Consider the following 23,441-nt stretch of genomic DNA (forward strand, 5'->3'; position numbering starts at 1 on the left):
TCTGGGCATGGAGCCAGGACTGGGGCCGGGAGGCATACATTCCTCCGTGTTCGGGAGCAGATAAGAAGGCCCCGGCTGCTGTGAGAGCAGGCAAGACACAACAACAAGTCTTAAAGTTTCCAGGGTTGAAGACCCCTGGCTTAGAGGGATGTAAAGCACTATAAAGTGTTATATAAGTCTAAGTGCTATTGCTATTCTCCTCCTCCTCCTCCTCCTCTTCCTCTCCCCCCCCCCGCCCCCCCAGTGAAACACAGCCAAGCATGTATCTACCAGTACAATTTAGGAAACAAGAAAAGGGTAACTTTCTCCGGATGCTTTTTCCAGCTTTGGACTCCGCCCACCCCACCGCAAGATGACAACGATATTTACATTGACTCGGTTATGTGTCTGATGTACGAGCCGGTCCCCATCCCAGAGTCCAAGCTGCCTCCCGTGTACGTCAGGAAGGAACGCAAGAGGCACAAGACTGATCCTTCCAGTAAGCTTTGCCTGGGATTCGAGGTCCATTTGCCTTCTGGCTTGTTGTATTTGCTGCACCTCATGTCACCTTCGCCTCGAAGCTGATCCACGACTCCATCCACGTCATCTTCCCAGCTTGAGGCTTGACATGTTCGGGACAGACTGCATTTCTCTTCACACACACTCACAGAGAGAGGGAGAGACCAAGAGAGAGACCAAGGGAGGGGGAGGGAGGGAGGGAGAGAGAGAGAGAGAGAGAGGGACTAAGAGGGTGGGGGGGGTGAGGAGGGTGAGACAGACAAAGGAAGAGAGAGACCAAGAGAGGGGAGGGAGAGGAGAGACCAGTGGGGAAGAGAGGAGAAACCAAGAGAAGAAGGGAAGGAGGGAGAGACCAAGAGAAGGAGAAGGAGAGAGAGACCAAGCGGGGGAGGGGGAAGAAAGCGAGAGAGGGAGAGACCATGGGGGGGAGAGAGAAAAAGAAAGGAAGGAAGGAAGAAAGAAAAAAAAGAAAGAAAGAATAGAATAGAATTTTTTATTGGCCAAGTGTGATTGGACACACAAGGAATTTGTCTTGGCGCATATGCTCTCAGTGTACATAAAAGAAAAGATACGTTCATCAAGGTACAACATTTACAACACGATTGATGGTCAATATATCAATATAAATCATAAGGATTGCCAGCAACAAGTTATAGTCATACAGTCATAAGTGGAAAGAGATTGGTGATGGGAACTATGAGAAGATTAATAGTAGTGCAGATTCAGTAAATAGTCTGACAGTGTTGATGGAATTATTTGTTTAGCAGAGTGATGGCCTTCGGGAAAAAACTGTTCTTGTGTCTAGTTGTTCTGGTGTGCAGTGCTCTATAGCGTCGTTTTGAGGGTAGGAGTTGAAACAGTTTATGTCCAGGATGGGGGGGGGGTCTGTAAATATTTTCACGCCCCTCTTCTTGATTCGTGCCGTATACAGGTCCTCAATGGAAGGCAGGTTGGTAGCAATTATTTTTTCTGCAGTTCTAATATTCCTCTGAAGTCTGTGTCTTTCTTGTTGGGTTGCAGAACCGAACCAGACAGTTATAGCGGTGCAAATGACAGACTCAATAATTCCTCTGTAGAACTGAATCAGCAGCTCCTTGGGCAGTTTGAGCTTACTGAGTTGGCGCAGAAAGAACATTCTTTGTTGTCCTTTTTTAATGATGTTTTTGATGTTAACTGTCCATTTTAGATCTTGCGATATGATAGAACCTAGAAATTTGAAGGTTTCTACTGTTGATACTGTGTTGTCTAGTATTGTGAGAGGTGGAAGTATGGAAGGGTTTCTCCTAAAGTCTACCACCATTTCTACGGTTTTGAGTGTGTTCAGTTCCAGATTGTTTTGGTTGCACCACAAGGCTAGTTGTTCGACCTCTCGTCTATATGCGGAAAAAAGGAAAAGAAAAAGAAAGAAGGAAGGAAAGATACACACCTCCCTCTGGCTGTTCCGCTGACTGTGGCCACCCTCTCTCCCAGCTGCAGGAAGGAAGAAGAAGCAGCGTCACGGAGAAATCGTCGTCCCTCCTCGCTCCCTCTTTGACCGCGCCACTCCGGGAATGCTGAAAGTGCGACGGGAAGGCAAGGAGCAAAAGAAGAACATCCTGCTCAAACAACAGACCCCATTCGCCAAGCCCTTGCCCACTCTCGTGAAGCCGGCGGCGGAAGCCGGCCAGGACAACCCCGAGTGGCTGATCAGTGAAGACTGGGCTCTCCTCCAGGTGAGAGGCCGTCTACCAAACTAACCCAAAAGCGATCCCAGCATCTCTGTAGTGGCCACCCAAGATGACCCAGTCGGTGCCATCAAGCAGCCGGGCACTAGAAGTCATCTTGTTGTTTTCAGGGATATCTCAGCTCAGAGACAGCTAAAGGAAGGGGGGGAAGTCGTGATAAGTCATGGGATGACAACATGACGATGCGACTTTGACACTTGTGGTATAGGGTCTCCTGCCTTGAACAGGAAGTTTGACTGGAACACCTTCAGAAGTTCTAGGTGCTCTGGTTGGACAAAGATTGGAATTTAAACCAGAATTATTTTTATTAGGAATCATAATAAAGAGGGCCACAGTAAAGGGTCAACATATTTAATACTGCACATTATAACAGCAGCGAGAATGGTATACGCCCAACAATGGAAAATTGAAAATATACCTTTAGAAAGGGAGATAATAAAGAAAATATTGGTTTGCGCAGAAATGGATAGATTGACGTTAGGATTAAAAAAGCAAAGGAGAGACAGAATATCATGATATATGGAATAGATTCTACCAATGGTTAGAACAGAGAGGTGGGAGTTGGAACAGGAAATAATCAGGATTTGTAGACCCGAAATGTGATGTAATATCTGTACATTTGTAAAGGAGTATATAGGGCAGGATAATTGTATATAATCAGTAATCTATAAGTATATATGATATTTGTTTTATATTTTAGTGTGTATAGTGGAGATAACACCAAAATGGTCACACTGTGTCCAATATTTTAATATGAAGTGAATAAAAAGAAAAGAAAAGTTCTAGGTGTTCCATTACTGGAGGTTTTGGAGGAGAAATTGAACAATGATTCGTCTAGAATGGTAGAGGATCTCCTGCTTAAGCAAGGACATGGACCAGAAGACCCCCGAGGTCCATCCAGCTCCCTTATTCTGATATTTTGACACCTTCCCCTCGCTCTTCCCACCTTGACTATAGGCCGTCAAGCAGCTGCTGGAACTCCCACTCAACCTGGCCATCATGTCCCCCGCGCACACCCCCAACTGGGACCTGGTGAGCGACGTGGTGAATTCCGTCAGCCGGGTTTACCGCTCCCCCAAGCAGTGCCGCAACCGCTACGAGAACGTCATCATTCCCCGCGAAGAAGGGAAGGTGAGTGCCACTCCAAACGGGGGCCGCTTCCCCCCCACCCATCCCGGCGGCTGAAGGGGGGGCTGCGAGCGAGTGGGGCCTGACGCAAAACCCGTTCAAAGCGGGTCCCCTCTTTGTGACCGTGTGTGCCTGTGTGTGATGCTTTGGTGTGGCGCTTTTATCCTCCTCCTCCTCCTTTTTTTTTTCTTTTTCTTTTTTTTAAAAAAAATATTCTTATTATTTTGCTTGTTTAAGAAATCGCCAAGGTGTTCCCGCGACCGCCCTGAGCTAAGTTTAACCCCGATGCCTCTTTGAAGGATGGGCATGGAGACTGAGACCCCCGGAGTTTGTGCCAAGGCTTTCCAGCATGCTCCCCAGTTCCTTTTGGGGCGGGGGGGGGCTCCCATCAGGGATGACGAAGCCTGTCTCTCCCTCACACCCTCCCCCCGCCCCACCCAGGCCTTGCGCCTGCCCCTCCTTTGCCCACGGAATCTACGAGGCAACCTCTTGGATTATTGTCGATGGAGATTCTCAGTCATCCAGGTCATGGTTGTCCCAAAGGTGCTTTTTTTCAAAAGGCAACTGGACTTCCTTGTTTTTCTTTTATTATTATTATTAGCATCATCATTATTATGATTATCATTATTACTTTTTATTTTTGTGACACTAATCGCCTTCCCAAAACCCATCGCGGAAAGTCAAACTTTGCTTCTTATTTTACAGCTTATGTATGAAGCGAACCCTAAGAAGAAGACTAAAAGCATTTATAAGGTGTGCACTTACAAATTGTTGTTCCAATTGCAGACAGTTCCGATCTCTTTAAGCGTCAGCAGAGATGGCAGCCCCCGACCTGAAGTAGGAACGGTCCATATTCCCTCACAACCACCGCCCCCCCCCCACACACCCTCACCTCCTGATTTCGGCCCTTTCGAAAACTTCCGCCATTTTATTTTCCGCGTCCGACGCAGTAGATTTGTGATTGTGGTCCCTTTTGTGTCTCCAGCATGCGGTTGAGCGATTTCCTCACCCGGTTTGAATTCCATTATCATTATTTTTTTTAAATTATTGTTCAAAAAAAAAAAAAGGAAAAGAAAAAGAAAAATAGACTCCATCCACCTCCCAGAAATGACACCTCATTCCTCATGGTTTAGTCTGATTCTCCCCCCCCCCCCATCCTTCCTTTCTTTCTTTCTTTTTCTTTTTTTTAATTTTTGGGTTTGAATTAATAAAATTTTGGCTATTAGCTGGGGTTTTTTTGTTTTTGTTTTTACTTTTCATTTTGAAATCTGATTGCTTTGCAGAACTTTAATGAATTAATCCCTGCAACACCCCCTCAGGTAATGTATCACCTCCTCTCCACCTCCACCCCCCCTCGCCCCCCTTCAAATTAACCCCTGCAGAATCTGAGCAGTACAATATAGCTATACTGTTAGAAGATGTAATAGTCCTTTTGAGTGGTTCTCTATAAATTGGATTACACACATATACACACACACCACGAACACGCATGCACACACATCTCAATGAAGGAGCAAAACTTTGGAGCCCTCTTTCTGACATCACAAATATTAAGCCTTTGTGAGCTTGCAAATGAACGTGGTATGCAACTCGATTGGGAGACCCAACGTTTCAAGAAAAAGTTCTACGTCTATGTGTGTTTGTCCATGCACAGATGCGCGGCCAAGTTCGTTCATTATACTGAGCTTTCATTTGGCCGGCTTGATTTGGACTTTACGGATTGCACAGATCCGAGCCCTGTGGGTTTCTCAATTGTGGTTTTTTTGGCTTAGCCCGATGGCGTTCAACGGGTCCCCTCTTTGTGACCGTGTGTGCCTGTGTGTGATGCTTTGTGTGGCGCTTTATCCTCCTCCTCCTCCTTTTTTTCTTTCTTTTTTAAAAAAAATATTCTTATTATTTTGCTTGTTTAAGAAATCGCCAAGGTGTTCCCGCGACCGCCCTGAGCTAAGTTTAACCCCGATGCCTCTTTGAAGGATGGGCATGGAGACTGAGACCCCCGGAGTTTGTGCCAAGGCTTTCCAGCATGCTCCCCAGTTCCTTTTGGGGCGGGGGGGGCTCCCATCAGGGATGACGAAGCCTGTCTCTCCCTCACACCCTCCCCCCGCCCCACCCAGGCCTTGCGCCTGCCCCTCCTTTGCCCACGGAATCTACGAGGCAACCTCTTGGATTATTGTCGATGGAGATTCTCAGTCATCCAGGTCATGGTTGTCCCAAAGGTGCTTTTTTTCAAAAGGCAACTGGACTTCCTTGTTTTTCTTTTATTATTATTATTAGCATCATCATTATTATGATTATCATTATTACTTTTTATTTTTGTGACACTAATCGCCTTCCCAAAACCCATCATGGAAAGTCAAACTTTGCTTCTTATTTTACAGCTTATGTATGAAGCGAACCCTAAGAAGAAGACTAAAAGCATTTATAAGGTGTGCACTTACAAATTGTTGTTCCAATTGCAGACAGTTCCGATCTCTTTAAGCGTCAGCAGAGATGGCAGCCCCCGACCTGAAGTAGGAACGGTCCATATTCCTCACAACCACCGCCCCCCCACACCTCACCTCCTGATTTCGCCCTTCGAAACTTCCGCCATTTTATTTTCCGCGTCCGACGCAGTAGATTTGTGATTGTGGTCCCTTTTGTGTCTCCAGCATGCGGTTGAGCGATTTCCTCACCCGGTTTGAATTCCATTATCATTATTTTTTTTAAATTATTGTTCAAAAAAAAAAAAAGGAAAAGAAAAAGAAAAATAGACTCCATCCACCTCCCAGAAATGACACCTCATTCCTCATGGTTTAGTCTGATTCTCCCCCCCCCCCATCCTTCCTTCCTTTCTTTCTTTTTCTTTTTTTTAATTTTTGGGTTTGAATTTATAAAATTTTGGCTACTAGCTGGGTTTTTTTTTGTTTTTGTTTTTACTTTTCATTTTGAAATCTGATTGCTTTGCAGAACTTTAATGAATTAATCCCTGCAACACCCCCTCAGGTAATGTATCACCTCCTCTCCACCTCCACCCCCCCTCGCCCCCCTTCAAATTAACCCCTGCAGAATCTGAGCAGTACAATATAGCTATACTGTTAGAAGATGTAATAGTCCTTTTGAGTGGTTCTCTATAAATTGGATTACACACATATACACACACACCACGAACATGCATGCACACACATCTCAATGAAGGAGCAAAACTTTGGAGCCCTCTTCTGACATCACAAATATTAAGCCTTTGTGAGCTTGCAAATGAACGTGGTATGCAACTCGATTGGGAGACCCAACGTTTCAAGAAAAAGTTCTACGTCTATGTGTGTTTGTCCATGCACAGATGCGCGGCCAAGTTCGTTCATTATACTGAGCTTTCATTTGGCCGGCTTGATTTGGACTTTACGGATTGCACAGATCCGAGCCCTGTGGGTTTCTCAATTGTGGTTTTTTTGGCTTAGCCCGATGGCGTTCAACGGGACGTTGTGGCTGATTCAGCAAATTCATGTTTAAAACCATCCAGGTTTTCCTGTGACGGGGAAAACTAGCCTACGCTTACGGAATGGTCAAAGAGAATCTGCTCCTGTGACAACCCTGAAGGCTGTGTTGGAACTCGCTTCTCAAAAATTCTGCTGCCACAACCAGTCGGGTTTAGTTCTGAAAATCAAAAAAACCAGGATACGCAACGGAGAGATCAACCAAGAATTCATTCAGCTCTTTCAATTCATTATCTGTTCTCAGCTTTTATATTAGTTAGTCTTGCCTGACTATCTAGACCAGGGGTCTCCAACCTTGGCAACTTTAAGCCTGGTGGACTTCAACTCCCAGAATTCTTTGCTTTGCTGCCTGGGGGATTCTGGGAGTTGAAGTCCACCGAGGTTGGAGACCCCTGATCTACACCAGTGATGGTGAACCTTTTCGGCGCTGAGTGCCAAAAAGGGAGCATGCACACGCTCGTGTAGGCTGCAACCCGGAAGAGTAGTTGCCAAGGGCGCTTGGCGCGCCCCTGAAAATGAACTTCCGGTTTCCAGCTCGTCTTCTGGGTTTCTGGTGCGCATGCTTGACAATCAGCTGGCCGGCACGCATGCTCACGCAGGAAAACGGAAGACCAGCTCTTCCAGTTTCCGGCTCTGCTGCATGCAAAAACGCCAGCTGATCGTCGCATGCGCATATGCACCAGAAACCCAGAAGAAGAATGGGCGACGCCGCGTGTGCCAGGCGACGTGGCTCCACGTGCCACTTTGGGCACGCGTGCCATAGGTTCACTATCACAGATCTAGACAGTCTCCTCTGTTTAGAGATGGAATCTGTAGTCCAATGTTTTTCAATCTGGACAATTTTAATAGATGTGGACTTCAACGCCTGGAATTCTCCAACCGGCCATGCTGGCTGGCTGGAGAATTCTGGGAGTTGAAGTCCACCCCCTCTGAAAGTTGGCCAGGTTTTGAAACATCGGCTTAAAAGCCTTGGTTAAACCAACCCACTAAGATCCAACAACCATAGAGTCTTGTTATCTAGAGAAGCCAGCCCCTAGGGAACTCTAGGAGTTGAAGCCTATCCTTTTGAAAGTTGGCCAAGTTGAGAAACATAGCTATAGTCTGTCCTAATTGGAGAACGCCAGATTAGGGAAGATTGCTGCGTTGAAACTCCCACATGAATCGGTGCGTAGACCAATACCTCCCTGCTTCTTTCCACATTGCTCCATATATGAAGTTTGTCACGTTTGCTCACCTTTAGACAAAGAACAGTCGCCCCCTTCGGACCAACCAGCTGTACGCCCAGGACGAAGGTGCGGCACACACCTTTCTCTACACAAACCATTTTGAGATCATGAAACTGATCGCTGGGAAGAGGAGCCCACCCATCAAACCCCTGTAAGTTCATAAAAGAACAATTGGGGAGAAAATGAGTCCTTTCCATACTTAATAGGCCTGAATCCAGTTGGCAGTCTCCAGATGTGATACTGATAAAGGAGGGCCAGATGTATTGGGGAAGGTCTTAACTTAGAAACCAGGAGACGGAGTTCTAGTTCTGCTTAAGGCATGAAAGTCGGCTGGGTGACTTTGAGTCAATTACCAGGAAACTGTGAGTCCTAGTCCTGGCATAAAAGCCAGCTGAGTGACTTCAGGTAAATCACCAGGAGAAGGGGAGTTATAGTTCTGCCTTAGGAGACTGGGAGTTCTAGTCCTGCTTAAGGCATGAAAGTTTGGCTGGGTGACTTTGGGTCAATTATCAGGAAACTGTGAGTCTAGTCCCATTTTAGGCATAAAAGCCAGGTGAGTGACTTGAGGTAAATCACCAGGAGATGGCGAGTTATAGTTCCGCCTTAGGCATGAAAGCAACTAGCTTACTTTCAGCCACACACCAGGAGACAGTGAATTCTAGTCTTTCATGCTTTAGACATGAAAGCCAGCTGGGTGCCTTTGGGCTAGTCCCTCTGTCTCTCATCCAAGTCTACCTCACAGGTAGTTTGTGGGGAAAATAGGAGGAGGAAGAAGTATTGGGTGTGTTCGCCACCTTGTGTTACTTTTAAAGTAGCAAGGGCAGGATAAAAAATATCTAACGAATGAACTGAAAGTACAGTCTCGTGTTAAATAATAGAAGCATGCGCTTCAGAAAAGCATAAGGAATGTGTTAACGAACTAAAGGTGTGCCTCAATATGCCCCTCCTGGTATCCATTTGAGCCACTGATTTGTGCGCCTGACCTGATTCCTTCATTTCGAATTTTGGATTCGGGGCAATTTTTAAATTGCGTGGCTTTCCAACAAACGGCTATCTTTTTTTTATTATTATTATTATTTCAGGCTTGGCATGAATCCTTTCCAGAAAAATCCTAAACACACTTCAGTCCTTGCAGAAAGGTAAGAACTGGCAAGAGAAGGTGGAAAAGAGGTATGATCTAGAGCAGGGATCACCAAATCTGGCAACTTTACAACTTGTGGACTTCAACTCCCAGAATTTCTCAGCCAGCCGTGCAGAATTCTGGGAGTTGAAGTCCACAAGTCATAAAGTTGACAAGTTGGAGACCCCCCACCCCCGAGCTAGAGTTCAGGGTATTCGCTCCAACACATGTTAGTGATGTGTTTACATGTGTTTGTACATAATCCAGCACTGAAATCATCAGGGTTTAATTTTAAATGCCTTGTGCCCCCCCCCGCCCCCCCGCCCCCGCTTCAGAATATCTGACTTGGTTCACTTTGCTCAATTAATCAATCATTCATTCATTTATTCATTTGCTCATTCATCACATTTCTGTACCTCCTATTTGATCTAAGTGGCTTTACTTATTGCCTGATCTATTAACTATCTATTTTTCCTCTAATTCTAGTGGCATCAACTATGATAAGCCACTGCCTCCAATTCAAGTTGCATCTCTCAGAGCAGAGCGCATCGCAAAGGAAAAGAAGGTAGGTTGAAAGAGAAAGAAAGAAAGAAAGGGGAGAGAGAGAGAGAAAGAGAGAGAGAGACAGAGGAGAGAGAGAAAGAAAGAATGAATGAAAAAGAAAGAAAGAAAGAAAAAGAGGAAAGAGAAAATAAAGAATGAAAAGAGAGAAAGAAAGGAAGAGGAGAGAGAGAAAGTAAGAATGAATGAAAAAGAAAGACGAAAGAAAGGTGAGAGAAAGTAAGAATGAATGAATGAGAAAGAAAGAAAGAAAGAAAGAAAGGCGAGAGAGAGAAAGTAAGAATGAATGAATGAAAAAGAAAGAAAGAAAAAGAAAAAGTTTTTGTATTTTTAATTTTTGGGCCTATTTGCTGATCATGCTAAGTTGTAAGGTTGCCTTAGGGAGAAATACATGTGCAAGCTGGCTGGGTGACTTAGAGCCGGTCATCAGGAGACAGTGAATTCTTAGGCATGAAAGCCGGATAGGTGAGTTTGGGCCAGTTGCGGTCTCTCAGCCCAGCCTACCTCACAGGTTTGTTGTGGAGAAAATAGGAGACGTAAGGAATATTGGGCATATTCACTGCATTGAGTTACTTACAAATAAAATCAAGAAAAATATCTAATTAATCAAGAAGAAGAGATAAGATTGATTCAAGGGAAGGAGGACCAAGTTGTGTAATGGCTAGAAACCAGGAGACTGGGACTTCTAGTCCCGCCTTAGCCATAAAAGCTGGCTGGGTTGGGCCAGTCCCTCTATCTCAACCCAACTCACCTCACTCCGATAGTTGTTGTGGGGAAAACGAGGAGGAGGAAGGAACATATTGGATATGTTTGCTGTTCCGAGTTACTTGTAATAAAGGCGGATAAAAAAACCCCCCACCAATAAATAAATAATAAAGTAAATCTTCAGTTGCTGCTTTAGAGTCAGGGAGTGATGAACAGAGGAGGTCCACCCCCTTGCTTAAAGGATCAAGTCATGGGCCTGATGGGGTCTCATCAGGCCCATTAATTTGAGGACCCAGATTGTTGGAGGGCAAAATTGCTGACTCTGTAAACCGCTTAGAGAGGGCTGTAAAGCACTGTGAAGCGGTATATGACTGTTATTGCTCTTCCTTTCCCCTCCCTCCCTCCTTCCCTCCTTCCCTCCTTCCTTCCTTCCTTCCTTCCTTCCTTCCTTCCTAGTGGTTGAATGCAGTATTGCAGGCTAATTCTGCTGACTGCCAGCTGCCAGCAGTTCAGGTCTCGCCAGGCTCAAGGTTGTCTCAACCTTCCGTCCTTCCAAGGTCGGTAAAATGAGAACCCAAATTGTTGGGGGCAAGAGGCTGACTCTGTAAACTGCTTAGAGAGGGCTGTAAACCACTATGAAGCGGTGTACAACTTGTAAGTGCTATTGCTAGTGTTATTGCCCTTCCTTCCTTCCTCCCTCCCTCCCTCCCTTCCTGCACAATGCTTAGAATGCAGTATTGCAGGCTACTTCTGCTGACTGCCAGCAAATTTGGCAGTTCGAATCTCACCAGATTCAAGGCTGACTCAGCCTTTCATCCTTCCGAGGTCAGAAAAACGAGGACCCAGATTGTTGGGGGCGATAGGCTGACTCTGTAAACCGCTTAGAGGGGACTGTAAAGCACCGTGAAGCGCTATATAAGTCTAAGGGCTATTGTTGTATTAATGCTGGAAAACATCTGGAAGGGGTTCAGGAGGGTCTCTCCCTGGTTCCTCTGGTACCAATGTTGATGCCTTCTCTCTCTCCAGGCTGGCACCATGAAACCCACCGTGACCGGGACCAGCATACAAACAGGTATATCTGGCCAGTCCTTGCTTGTGCAAGGGCTCTGTGTGTGTGCACTTGTGGGGGGCGAGCCCAGTTCCCCTCTTTCCCCCATCCCATCCAGGCCACCAAGCTGCAGAGGTTGGGGACCGCTGCACTAGTACATAAAGATATGAGCAAACCCCTCTCCCTTTTAGCACTGATGATGTTACCTAGTTGGGTCATGAAAGGTCTGCAAGAGAACTACCAATTGCGAATTGTGAATAGAAGTTAAGATAATTTAAACAAGAATGTAAGTTTAAGATAGAGATATTTAGAAGTAGAATCTGTGTATAGAAGTTAAATAGGATAGAGATACCGATGTAGAAAAGCTGTTACTAGTATTGTAATTTCGATGCGTCTGTCTTTCTTCGTTTATATTTTTTTGTGTATTATGTTTCTTTTTGTACTGTGTATTTTAATGTTTGGAAATTTAATAAATATTATTTTAAAAAAATAAATAAGAAAACGACCAAGCTCAGAGAGCACCAAGGACCCTTCCAGTCCTCCTCCTCCTCCTCCTCCCAAACCCCACTCCCTTCTAGCACTGATGTTGTTACTTAGCTGGGTCATGAAATGTCTGCAAGGGAACTACCAAGCTCAAGAGAGCACCAAGGACCCGCATTAACTAGGTAATTGGAGGCCAGTCCCTCTCTCTCAGCCCTAGAGAAAAGGAAGCAAGATCAAACACCCCACCCCCAAGGGAGACCCCCAAGAGAAGAGCCCCGCTTCCAACTCTTTGGCTCTCTTCTTCTTTCCAGGCTCTGGCAGAACAGCAGCGAGCTCAGCAACAAGCTGCCCCACAACAGCAGCAGCAGCAGCAGCAACAACAGCAGCAGCAACAACAGCAGGCCGGACAGCAAACCGCTCAGCCATTATCGGGGCAGCAAGCACAATCCCAGACCCAGGTGCAAGGCCAGGGCATCCAGCAGCCTCAAGGTGGGCTGCAGACGGCCGCGACCACGGTGGCAAACACAGCTGTGTTGGTAAGACCCGCTGGCGGGCTTGCAAAGAGGGCAGGAAAAGCTCTCTGAAGGCACCCAAATAGGGCCACAAAGCAAAAAAAACAAAACCCTGGGATTTTACGCATGGCTTCAGGACTATTCCTTTCTCTTGGTTACCCCTCAGAGTTAGGAGAGATGAAAATTCATGCTAAATGGTGTAGTGGTGAGGCGGTTCCCTACAAACCAGGAGATAGTGAGTTCTAGTTCTGCCTTAGGCATGAAAGCCAGCTAGGTCATTTTGGACCAATCGGCAGGAGACTCTGAGTGCTAGTCTCCCTTTAGGCTTAAAAGCTGTCCCAGTGATATTGAGCCAATGACCTCCTAGGAGACTGTGAGTTCTAGTCCCACTTTAGGCATGAAAGCCAGCTGGGTGACTCTGCCAATCACCAGGAGACTGGGACTTCTAGTCCCGCCTTAGCCATGAAGGCTGGCTGGGTTGGGCCAGTCCCTCTATCTCAGCCCAACTCACCTCACTCCGATAGTTGTTGTGGGGAAAACGAGGAGGAGGAAGGAACATATTGGATATGTTTGCTGTTCCGAGTTACTTGTAATAAAGGCGGATAAAAAAACCCCCCACCAATAAATAAATAATAAAGTAAATCTTCAGTTGCTGCTTTAGAGTCAGGGAGTGATGAACAGAGGAGGTCCACCCCCTTGCTTAAAGGATCAAGTCATGGGCCTGATGGGGTCTCATCAGGCCCATTAATTTGAGGACCCAGATTGTTGGAGGGCAATAAAAGTTGATTTTGTATATAATATACAAATAGAATGAGACTATTGCCTTACACGATGTAAACCGCCCTGAGTCTTGGAGAAGAGGCGGATAAATCAAATAAAAAAAATAAAATAAAATAAAATAAAATTGAACATCAAGAAAGAATATGTTCTAGTTTTGAGTTAGAAATGGGCTTTGAGAAAGATATTTTTTCCTCCTCCTCCTCCTCTTCCTCCTCTTCTCCTCCTCCTCCTCTTCTTCTTCTTCTTCTTCTTCCTCCTCCTCCTCCTTCCTCTTCTTTTCCACTTCTTCTTCCTTTCCCTCCTCCTCCTTCCTCCTCCTCCTTCCTTCCTTCCTTCCTCCTTCCTGCACAATGCTTAGAATGCAGTATTGCAGGCTAATTCTGCTGACTGCCAGCTGCCAGCAGTTCAGTCCTCATAGGCTCAAGGTTGACTCAGCCTTCCATCCTTCTGAGGTCGGTAAAATGAGAACCCAAATTGTTGGGGGCAATAAGTTGACTTTATATATAAATATACAAATAGAATGAGACTATTGCCTTACACGATGTAAACCGCCCTGAGTCTTGGAGAAGGCGGGATATAAATTCAAATAAAAAAAATAAAATAAAATAAAATTGAACATCAAGAAAGTAGATGTTCTAGTTTTGAGTTAGAAATAGGCTTTGAGAAAGATCTTTTTCATCCTCCTTTCTTCCTCCTCCTCCTCCTCCTCCTCCTCCTCCTCCTCTTCTTCTTCTTCTTCTTCCTCCTCCTCCTCCTCCTTCCTGCACAATGCTTAGAATGCAGTATTGCAGGCTACTTCTGCTGACTGCCAGCAAATTTGGCAGTTCGAATCTCACCAGATTCAAGGCTGACTCAGCCTTTCATCCTTCCGAGGTCAGAAAAACGAGGACCCAGATTGTTGGGGGCGATAGGCTGACTCTGTAAACCGCTTAGAGGGGACTGTAAAGCACCGTGAAGCGCTATATAAGTCTAAGGGCTATTGTTGTATTAATGCTGGAAAACATCTGGAAGGGGTTCAGGAGGGTCTCTCCCTGGTTCCTCTGGTACCAATGTTGATGCCTTCTCTCTCTCCAGGCTGGCACCATGAAACCCACCGTGACCGGGACCAGCATACAAACAGGTATATCTGGCCAGTCCTTGCAAATAGGAAAATGGCAGAATAAATGTTCCCCCCCTTTCCCCCCTTCCCCACCAAACCCTCCCCCCACCATTTCTGCTCCCCCTGCAACCTGAGTGACCTCGCCTTTCTTTCCAGCCACTGTGAGCGTCAACACCATAACTGGGGTCCCCGCAACTACTTTTCAACCCATCAACAAGCGGTTGGCTTCACCCGTTATACCCGGGACGCTGGCGGTGAGTGGCCGTTCCTCGGAGCAGAAAACTAAGACGGTGAATTTTGCAAAATAAAATAAAATAATAATAATGGCTACCTTGCATTAAAATTATTAAAATGGGGGGGGGGACAACCTTTGGAGAAGAATAGATAGGGTTGGAGGTATTGGGGTTCATTGCACAGGCATCCAGATGTTCAGACTGGGTTTGGCATTTTTGTTCACCTATCAAATGCTTCCCAAGGACCTGGGATAGGCAGATGTGGATGTGTTACAGGTATCATCAGTGGTTTTGTCGATGTCAATACCTCTTTCTATCTATCTTTCTATCTATCTATCTATCTATCTATCTATCTATCTATCTATCTATCTATCTATCTATCTATCTATCTATCTATCTATCTTTCTCTTCTTTTTCTTCTCCTTCCTCCTCCTCCTCCTCCTCTTCCTTCTCCTTCCTCCTTCCCTCCCTCTTCCTTCCTTTTCTTCCTTCTCCTCCTCCTCCTCCTAGCCTTTAAAATTTCTTCTGATGATACAGTGGGAACCTGACTTCTATCTTGGCTTTCTCTAAACGGCTTCGTCCTAGATATTCTCATTCAATCTTTGCAGTTCACATTGGCAAAACTCTACTTGCAACAAGGAGAGAAAAATACAGTTTTCTTAAAAGCCTCACGATATTCATTCCTTTTGAAAGCAGAAAGTGGTCTCTATCTAAAAGGCCGTTGATTTTTATTTGCTGATTCTACTGGACTGTACTTGGGTGTGTGTGTGAAATATGAGGTTAAAAGAATGTTTGCTGAGGGCTGGGAAGTGGCTCAGGCTGCTAATGCAGCCTGTTATTAACACACAGCTGCCTGCAATTACAATTACTGCAGGCTCGAGTCCCACCAGGCCCAAGGTTGACTCAGCCTTCCATCTTTTATAAGGTAGGTAAAATGAGGACCCAGATTGTTGGGGGGGCAATAAGTTGACTTTATATATAAATATACAAATAGAATGAGACTATTGCCTTACACGATGTAAACCGCCCTGAGTCTTCGGAGAAGGGCGGGATATAAATTCAAATAAAAAAAAATAAAAATAAAAATAAAAATTGAACATCAAGAAAGTAGATGTTCTAGTTTTGAGTTAGAAATGGGCTTTGAGAAAGATCTTTTTCATCCTCCTTTCTTCCTCCTCCTCCTCCTCCTCCTCCTCCTCCTCCTCTTCTTCTTCTTCTTCTTCCTCCTCCTCCTCCTCCTTCCTCTTCTTTTTCCACTTCTTCTTCCTTTCCTCTGCTGCTGCTGCTGCTTTTTCTTACTACTACTACTGTGATAATAAGAACTTCTATTTAAGTAACTTGAAAGTGGTTTGGCTGTATTGATCTAAAGACGTTTCCTATTAAATTATTATTATTCTGGACCAATATCCTGTCCTCCTAAGATTGGCATCCATCCGTTACAAACCATGATGCTTTGTGATTTAACAAGGGATGGTGTCGCCCCATTGGACAAAGTGGCCAAATTGTTACAGATGTGGCTGAAGACACATGAAAGAGACAGGAAAGATTCAAAGGGGGGAAAAAAATAGCTCCAAATGTAGTTTTTCAGCCGGGCAACTGGCATCGCAGCTCTCACAATTCAGTTCCAGCGAGGCAAAGTTAGCCACAAATCCGCCAACCTTCCAATTTTTTTCTCCTTCCTTTCAGACTTCAGGAGCAGGGACCACCACCGCTCAAGTGGTCCATTCCCAGCAGAGAGCCACCGGCACGTCAGCTGCCTCCACGGAACTGGTCACCCTCACGTCTACGCCCGGAGTTCGAGCGGTCACTTCAGTGACTGCCTCAGCTGTGGTGACCACGAATCTGACTCCAGTCCAAACCCAGCCAAGGTCTTTGGTCACTCAGGTGACGTCAGGTAAAAGCTGTGGGGGGCTGCATCCTTGAGAGTAGCGTTTTCCAAGCTCCGCTGCTTTTTTCAGAGGGGTGGACTTCAACTCCCAGCATTCCCTAACCGGCCAGGGAATGCTGGGAGTTGAAGTAACATGATCAGTGCTAGTCAGCAGCAGACTCATCCTCCCATGTTTCTACAGGCGCCCCAAAATACACAAACCTGCCATACCCCTCCATCCAAAACGTATCATTAGCACTGATGATGATACCTAGTTTGGGTAATGAGACATTTAATATATTGATATATATATATATATATATATAATGTCTATATTATGTTTATATTGATATATATATAATGTATAGTATATAATTTACAGACCCCTCGCATCCTGGACATAAACTGTTTCAACTCCTACCCTCAAAACGACGCTATAGAGCACTGCACACCAGAACAACTAGACACAAGAACAGTTTTTTCCCGAAGGCCATCACTCTGCTAAACAAATAATTCCCTCAACACTGTCAGACTATTTACTGAATCTGCACTACTATTAATCTTCTCATAGTTCCCATCATCAATCTCTTTCCATTTATGACTGTATGACTATAACTTGTTAGGGGCCGGAATAGCTCAGGCTGTTAGAGCCTGTTATTAGAACACAGGAGCCTGCAATTACTGCAGGTTCGAGCCCGGCCCAAGGTTGACTCAGCCTTCCATCCTTTATAAGGTAGGTAAAATGAGGACCCAGATTGTTGGGGGGGCAATAAGTTGACTTTGTAAAAATATACAAATAGAATGAGACTATTGCCTTATACACTGTAAGCCGCCCTGAGTCTTCGGAGAAGGGTGGGATATAAATGTAAACAAAAAAAAAACTTGTTGCTGGCAATCAGCAGAGTTAGCCTGCAATACTGCATTTTAGCCACTGTGTACAATGGATGGATGGAAGGAGAAAAGAGCAATAGCATTTAGATTTATATACCACTTTACAGTGCTTTACAGCCCTCTCTAGATGGTTTACAGAGTCGGCATCTTGACCCCAACAATCTGGTTCCTCATTTTACTGACCTTGTAAGGATGGAAGGCTGAGACAAGTTTGAGCCTGGTGACATTCCATCTGCCAAACTGCTGGTGATCAGCAGAGTTAGCCTGCAATACTGCATTTTAGCCACTATGTACAATGGATGGATGGATGGAAGGAGAAAAGAGCAGTAGCACTTAGACTTATATACTGCTTCACAGTGCTTTTCAGCCCTCTCTAAGTGGTTTACAGAGTCGGCATCTTGACCCTAACAATCTGGTTCCTCATTTTACTGACCTTGTAAGGATGGAAGGCTGAGACAAGTTTGAGCCTGGTGACATTCGAACTGGACCACTTAGATGGTCACCTTCCAGGCATGCTCTAATCTCTCTGTTTCTTAAAAGTGTGGTCCAAGACCCTCCTCAGGGAGCCACAAAATGATGAGAAATAGTGGCAGCGAATGCTTCGATTTTATTTTGTAATAGCAATCGCAATAGCATAGATTTATATACCGCTTTACAGTGCTTTATAGCTCTCTGTAAGCGATTTACAGAATCAAGCCTCTTGCCCCTAACAATCTGGGTCCTCATTTTACTGACCTTGTAAGGATGGAAGGCTGAGACAAGTTTGAGCCTGGTGAGATTCCATCTGCCAAACTGCTGGCAGCCTGCAGAAGTAGCCTGCAGTACTGCACTCTAACCACTGCACCACCATAACTCATGATTCTTTCTTTCTTTTTTTTTTTCTTTTTTTTTTTTTTTTTTTTTTTTTTTTTTTTTTTTTTTTTTTTTTTTCTTTTTTTTTTTTCCCTCCAGCTACTGCAGCCAGTGTGCAACTCTCCGGAAAGACCATCACTCCAAATCAGTTGCAGATCCTACGCCAACAGCAGCAACAGCAACAGCAGGCCACAGGACAGGTCCAAGTTCCCCAGATCCAAACCCCAGGCCAGACCCGTCGGCCTCCAGACACGGGACAGCACTTGATAACCGTTGGGGTGGTCGGTGTGGAAAAATACAGCTGGGTGTCATCCGCATACAGCTGGTACCTCACACGAAACCACTGATGATCTCACCCAGCAGCTTCATGTAGATGTTAAACAGAAGGCGAGAGGATCGACCCTGCGGCACCCACAAGTGAGGCGCCTCGGGGCCGACCTCTGCCCCCTGTCAACACCGACTGCGACCGGTCGGAGAGATGGGAGGAGAACCACCGATAAGCGGTGCCTCCACTCCCAATCCTCCAACGGCGCAGCAGGATACCATGGTCGATGGTATCGAAAGCCGCTGAGAGGTCTAATAGGACCAGGGCAGAGGAACAACCCCTATCCTGGCCTCCAGACACGGGACAGCACTTGATAACCGTTGGGGTGGTCGGTGTGGAAAAATACAGTTTTCTTAAAAGTGTGGTCCAAGACCCTCCTCAGGGGTCCACAAAATGATGAGAAATAGTGGCAGCGAATGCTTCGATTTTCATTTGTAATAGCAATCGCAATAGCATAGACTTATATATACCGCTTTACAGTGCTTTATAGCTCTCTCTAAGCGGTTTACAGAATCAAGCCTCTTGCCCCCAACAATTTGGGTCCTCATTTTACCCACCTCGGAAGGATGGAGGGCCGAGTCAAGCTTGAGATGGTCAGGATTGAACTGCTGGCAATCAGCAGAGTTAGCCTGCAATACTGCATTTTAGCCACTGTGTACAATGGATGGATGGATGGATGGATGGATGGATGGATGGATGGATGGATGGATGGATGGATGGATGGGTGGGTGGGTGGGTGGGGGTGGATGGAAGGAGAAAAGAGCAGTAGCACTTAGACTTATATACTGCTTCACAGTGCTTTTCAGCCCTCTCTAAGTGGTTTACACAGTCAGCCCCTTGACATAGGTCCTCATTTTACCCACCTCGGAAGGACGGAAGGCTGAGTCAACCTTGAGCCTGGTGAGATTCCATCTGCCAAACTGCTGGCAGCCTGCAGAAGTAGCCTGCAGTACTGCACTCTAACCACTGCGCCACTATAGCTCATGATTCTTTCTTTATTTTTTTCCCTCTCCAGCTACTGCAGCCAGCGTGCAACTCTCCGGAAAGACCATCACTCCAAATCAGTTGCAGATCCTACGCCAACAGCAGCAACAGCAACAGCAGGCCACAGGACAGGTCCAAGTTCCCCAGATCCAAACCCCAGGCCAGACCCCGTCGCAACCCCAGATTAAGACCGTCGGCAAGATCTCCCAGGTGAGGAAGAGGAGGGTCTCTGCCTCTGTTTTTGGGAAGCCGTCCCTCTCTCCCACTGCTTCGGCTTCCAAAGAAAGCCACTTTTCTCAGGGGCTCCTCTTCCCGGCTCGGGGGAAACCATACCAGAAGTTGCAATTTACGTTCTTTGGGGGGGCTTTGGCTTCCACCAACCAGGAGCAGCTCATCAAGTTCCAGAAGCAGAAGATGCAAGCAACACAACAACAAGCCTCCCAGCCTCAGGGAGCCCCCGGAGCACAACAACAGGCAGCCCAGGTCCAGGTGCAACAACAACAGACGCAGCAGCTCACGGCCGTCGCGGCCTCCAGGCCGAGCGCGGTCCTGGCTGGCACCACGGTCACCGGCCTCCAAGTAGCCCGGTTGGTGAGTGACCTCTTGACCTTCCCAGGGTGGTCCAGCGCTTTGCTAGGTCTCAGAAGGCAAGACTGTCTCTCCTTTGGTTCACTAGTTCAATTACATTAAATTAAGATTTTAAGGAAGGTCAGCAAAAGCGAAGGCAAAGTTTTTAAAAAGCGCAAGAAGCAAAATTAGTAAAAACGAACCCTCCCCTTTAAAGAAAGCAGCTTTCCTATCCCGGTCACAGCAAGCGCAGTCCCTCCCCTTATGACCAGTTGCTTAGGGACTGGTCAAAGTTACGACGAAGCCCCAAAATAGGTACTTAATGAGCCAGATTTGAAGTTACTTTGGCTGGGGAGGGTTGGGGAGTTCTGGGAGTTTTAAAGCCTTAAAGTTGCCAAAGTTGAGATACATCAGTTTAGATCAGGGGTCTCCAACCTTGGAAATTTTAAGACTTGTGGACTTCAATTCCCAGAATTCCTCAGCCAGCTCTGCTGGCTGAGGGATTCTGGGAGTTGAAGTCCAGAAGTCTTAAAATTTCCAAGGTTGGAAACCCCTGGTTTAGATAGACAAACTTGGTCTCGTTCCCCTTTGTAGCTTTCTTAAGTATCACCACCAGCAGCAAGTCAGTCAGCCCTTCCAATCACAGCATTTTCCACCAGGGAATTTTAAATCAGGATTCCTACATCTCCGGATCCACAACCAATGCCCCCTCCCCCCGTTGTTGTTTTTTCCTATATCCGCGATAAACATAACCTGATTCATCTTGGACCACATTGGCACCTTCCTTCCATTTACTGCCTTTTACCTGGGACTCTGCCACATCCCTGCCAAGCCAACAGGCACGGAATGGGACAATTCACCCGGGACAATTTGCCACGGGTAACCCGCCAAAGCCAACTCACCATGGCCAATTCACCACAGGACAAGTCACCGTGGTCCACTTGCTGCGGGACAACTCGCTATGGAACGATTCAATTACTTAAAATAATTTAAAAATTATTTTAATTGTCGTCATTGGCATTTCATTTGGTCCCTCCTTTGGCATCCTTTCTTTAATATATTCCAGCATTTCTTTGATATTAGGGTAATTCTTATTCCACGGCGAATTGGCCATGGCAAGTTGTCCTAGGTCCAACAGGCAAGACTTCGGACATAGAATAATAGGCTGGAAGGGATGTTGGAGATCTTCTAATCCAGCCCACTGCTCAAGCAGGAGTCCCTTTCCTCCTCCTCCTCCTCCTCCTCCTCCTCCTCGAGTTGGAAGGGACCTTGGAAATCTTCTAGCCCACCCCCCTGGAGACCCTTACCACCCCTGGTTGTCCAGTCTCTTCTTAAACCTCCAGTGATGAAGCACCCACAACTTCTGGTGGCAAGCCATTCCACTGATTAATTGCTCTCACCGTCTGGAAATTTCTACTTTGGATTTCTGTTTGATAAGCTTCCATCTGTTACTTCTTGTCCTGATTCGGAGAATAGGTGGATCCCCCCCACTCTTTTTTGTGGCAACCTCTCAAGTCCTGGACGACAGCTACCATGTCACCTCTAATCCTTCTCTTCGTTAAGACTAGACCAGGAGTGTCAAACTCCATTTCATTGAGGGCCGCATCAGGGCTGTGGTTGATCTTGGAGGACCGGGTGGGTGTGGCCAACTAGGTGGGCATGGCCAGCTTGACGCCACTCACTGGGCGTGGCCAACTGGGTGGGCGTGGCCACTCCCCAAACTGTTGGCATGTTTCCTCTTCACATTGGGTAGTGTTGTGGCCTGCCAGCAGAGCTGGTAGCAGATTCGGACAGTGAGGAGGTTGGGGAGGACCATGGGCCAGTCCTGGAATCTGGGAAAGGCTCTGATGAAGGCTCTGCATTGGAGGCAGAGAGGGGGCCAGGGCCATATGCCAGTTATCAGCTGCCTTTGGAGTCAGACATCAGTGAGGCAGATGAACAGCTGGAACCTGTTCCTAGTATAGGCATGTGCAGAGTTGCCAGACGAAGGGAACAGCTAAAGAACAAGGGTCGACTTGGGAGTAAGGCCACAAGTGGACGATGAAGGGGCCGTCCCATAGGGAATAAAAGGGGAGTGGAGTTTGCAGGAGACAATTCATTACTGTGTTCTTGCCAAGTATTGCGGGAGTTTGAAAGATATCAGCCTGGCCACTTTCCAAGCTGGAGAGGAATTCACTGTAAATTAAATAAAAGGGGTTTATCAGAACAAAGACTTGGCTTCGTGCTGCTGGGGAAGCCTAGGTGAGAATAGATAGACCGGGCTGAAGCCATGCTGGCCGTCCCCTTACATTTTCCAGGACGGTTCCACAGGCCAGATCTGACCACATTGCAGGCCGGATCCGGCCCGTGTTTGGGCCTTGTGTTTGGCACCCCTGGACTAGAGAGCCCCAGTAGCCCACCTCTCGCTTTGCACCTGTACAATAATCCCGATTCCTTCCTGCTTAGACACGTGTAGCTGCTTCTCAGCTCCAAGCCCAAAGCCAGATCCCAGGTCAGACGCCTCAAGGAGCCCAAGTGGCTCTGGCCAAGCCGCCCGTGATGTCCGTCCCGGTGGTGTCGTCGGCAGGGGTGACCGCCCTCCCCGTTACCGTCTCCGGAATCAGCGTGGCGATTGGGCAGCCGCAGAAAGCAGCAGGTATTTGGGTCGGAAAGGATTTGTTGTGGGAAATGGGGCCGGGGTGTTTTTTAGTTTAGCTGAATCGTTTGTTCATCCAATTTCTGTAACCGCCCAGTCAATGAATCTAGGCGGCTTGCCATTCCCCCAAAAAAGATACACAGCTCATCCTGCACTTACAACCATTCGTTTAGGGACTGTTCGGAGTTAAAAGAGCCCTGAAAAAAAGTGGCTTATTGCGACATCTCTCCTTTGCATCCTGAGCAGGAGGGCAGGCAGTGATGGCTCAGCCGCTCCACGTCCAACAGTTTTTGAAGGTGAAACAAGCTCAGCACCACCAGGCGGCCCAGCAGAAGGTCATCCAGCCACAGGTGGCCCAAGGACAGGCAGGGGTTCAACAGAAGGTCAGTCTCCCTCCCTTCCCCTTCCCCTCCTCCTCCTCCTCCAACACCTTTTCCTTCCAGCACTGATGATGTTACCTAGTTGGGTAATGAAATGTCTGCAAGAAAATTGCCAAGCTCAGAGAGCACCAAGGACCCCACAGTTGTCTTTGTCATCCTCTTCCTCCTCTCCACAAACCTCATTCTTCCTCGCTCCTCTTCCTTTCTGCAAACCCCATTCCTCCTTCTCCTCCTCTCCACAAACCCCATTCTTCCTTCATCCTCCTCCTCCTCCTCCTCTATATAAGGGTTCTTTTTGATTTAATCATCAGAAACCACATTCCTTGGAGACCCCACATTGACGTTACTGGGGA

At 46.6% G+C, this 23,441-nt stretch overlaps 1 protein-coding gene across 14 annotated transcripts in view; it reads left to right on the forward strand.

Moving 5' to 3' along the window:
* EP400 (E1A binding protein p400) overlaps positions 1-23,441 on the forward strand; it is a 103,528-nt gene that overhangs the window by 73,196 nt on the left and 6,891 nt on the right. For 8 of the 14 annotated variants that reach the window (XM_058158906.1, XM_058158899.1, XM_058158907.1 and 5 more), the window contains 15 exons: positions 325-478; positions 1,969-2,210; positions 3,180-3,353; positions 5,729-5,776; positions 8,061-8,197; positions 9,129-9,185; positions 9,653-9,731; positions 12,275-12,499; positions 14,330-14,375; positions 14,511-14,644; positions 16,274-16,481; positions 19,538-19,716; positions 19,891-20,097; positions 22,519-22,708; positions 22,955-23,091. In XM_058158906.1, the coding sequence (XP_058014889.1) occupies positions 325-478; positions 1,969-2,210; positions 3,180-3,353; positions 5,729-5,776; positions 8,061-8,197; positions 9,129-9,185; positions 9,653-9,731; positions 12,275-12,499; positions 14,330-14,375; positions 14,511-14,644; positions 16,274-16,481; positions 19,538-19,716; positions 19,891-20,097; positions 22,519-22,708; positions 22,955-23,091 (2,217 nt within the window). Of the gene's footprint in view, positions 1-324; positions 479-1,968; positions 2,211-3,179; positions 3,354-4,055; positions 4,104-4,633; positions 4,670-5,728; positions 5,777-6,296; positions 6,333-8,060; positions 8,198-9,128; positions 9,186-9,652; positions 9,732-12,274; positions 12,500-14,329; positions 14,376-14,510; positions 14,645-16,273; positions 16,482-19,537; positions 19,717-19,890; positions 20,098-22,518; positions 22,709-22,954; positions 23,092-23,441 lie in introns of all 14 variants that reach the window. The other 6 variants (XM_058158911.1, XM_058158897.1, XM_058158900.1 and 3 more) reach the window with 6 other exon arrangements.

This window comes from Ahaetulla prasina, chromosome 15 (assembly GCF_028640845.1).
Source record: "Ahaetulla prasina isolate Xishuangbanna chromosome 15, ASM2864084v1, whole genome shotgun sequence".
NCBI lineage: Eukaryota > Metazoa > Chordata > Lepidosauria > Squamata > Colubridae > Ahaetulla > Ahaetulla prasina.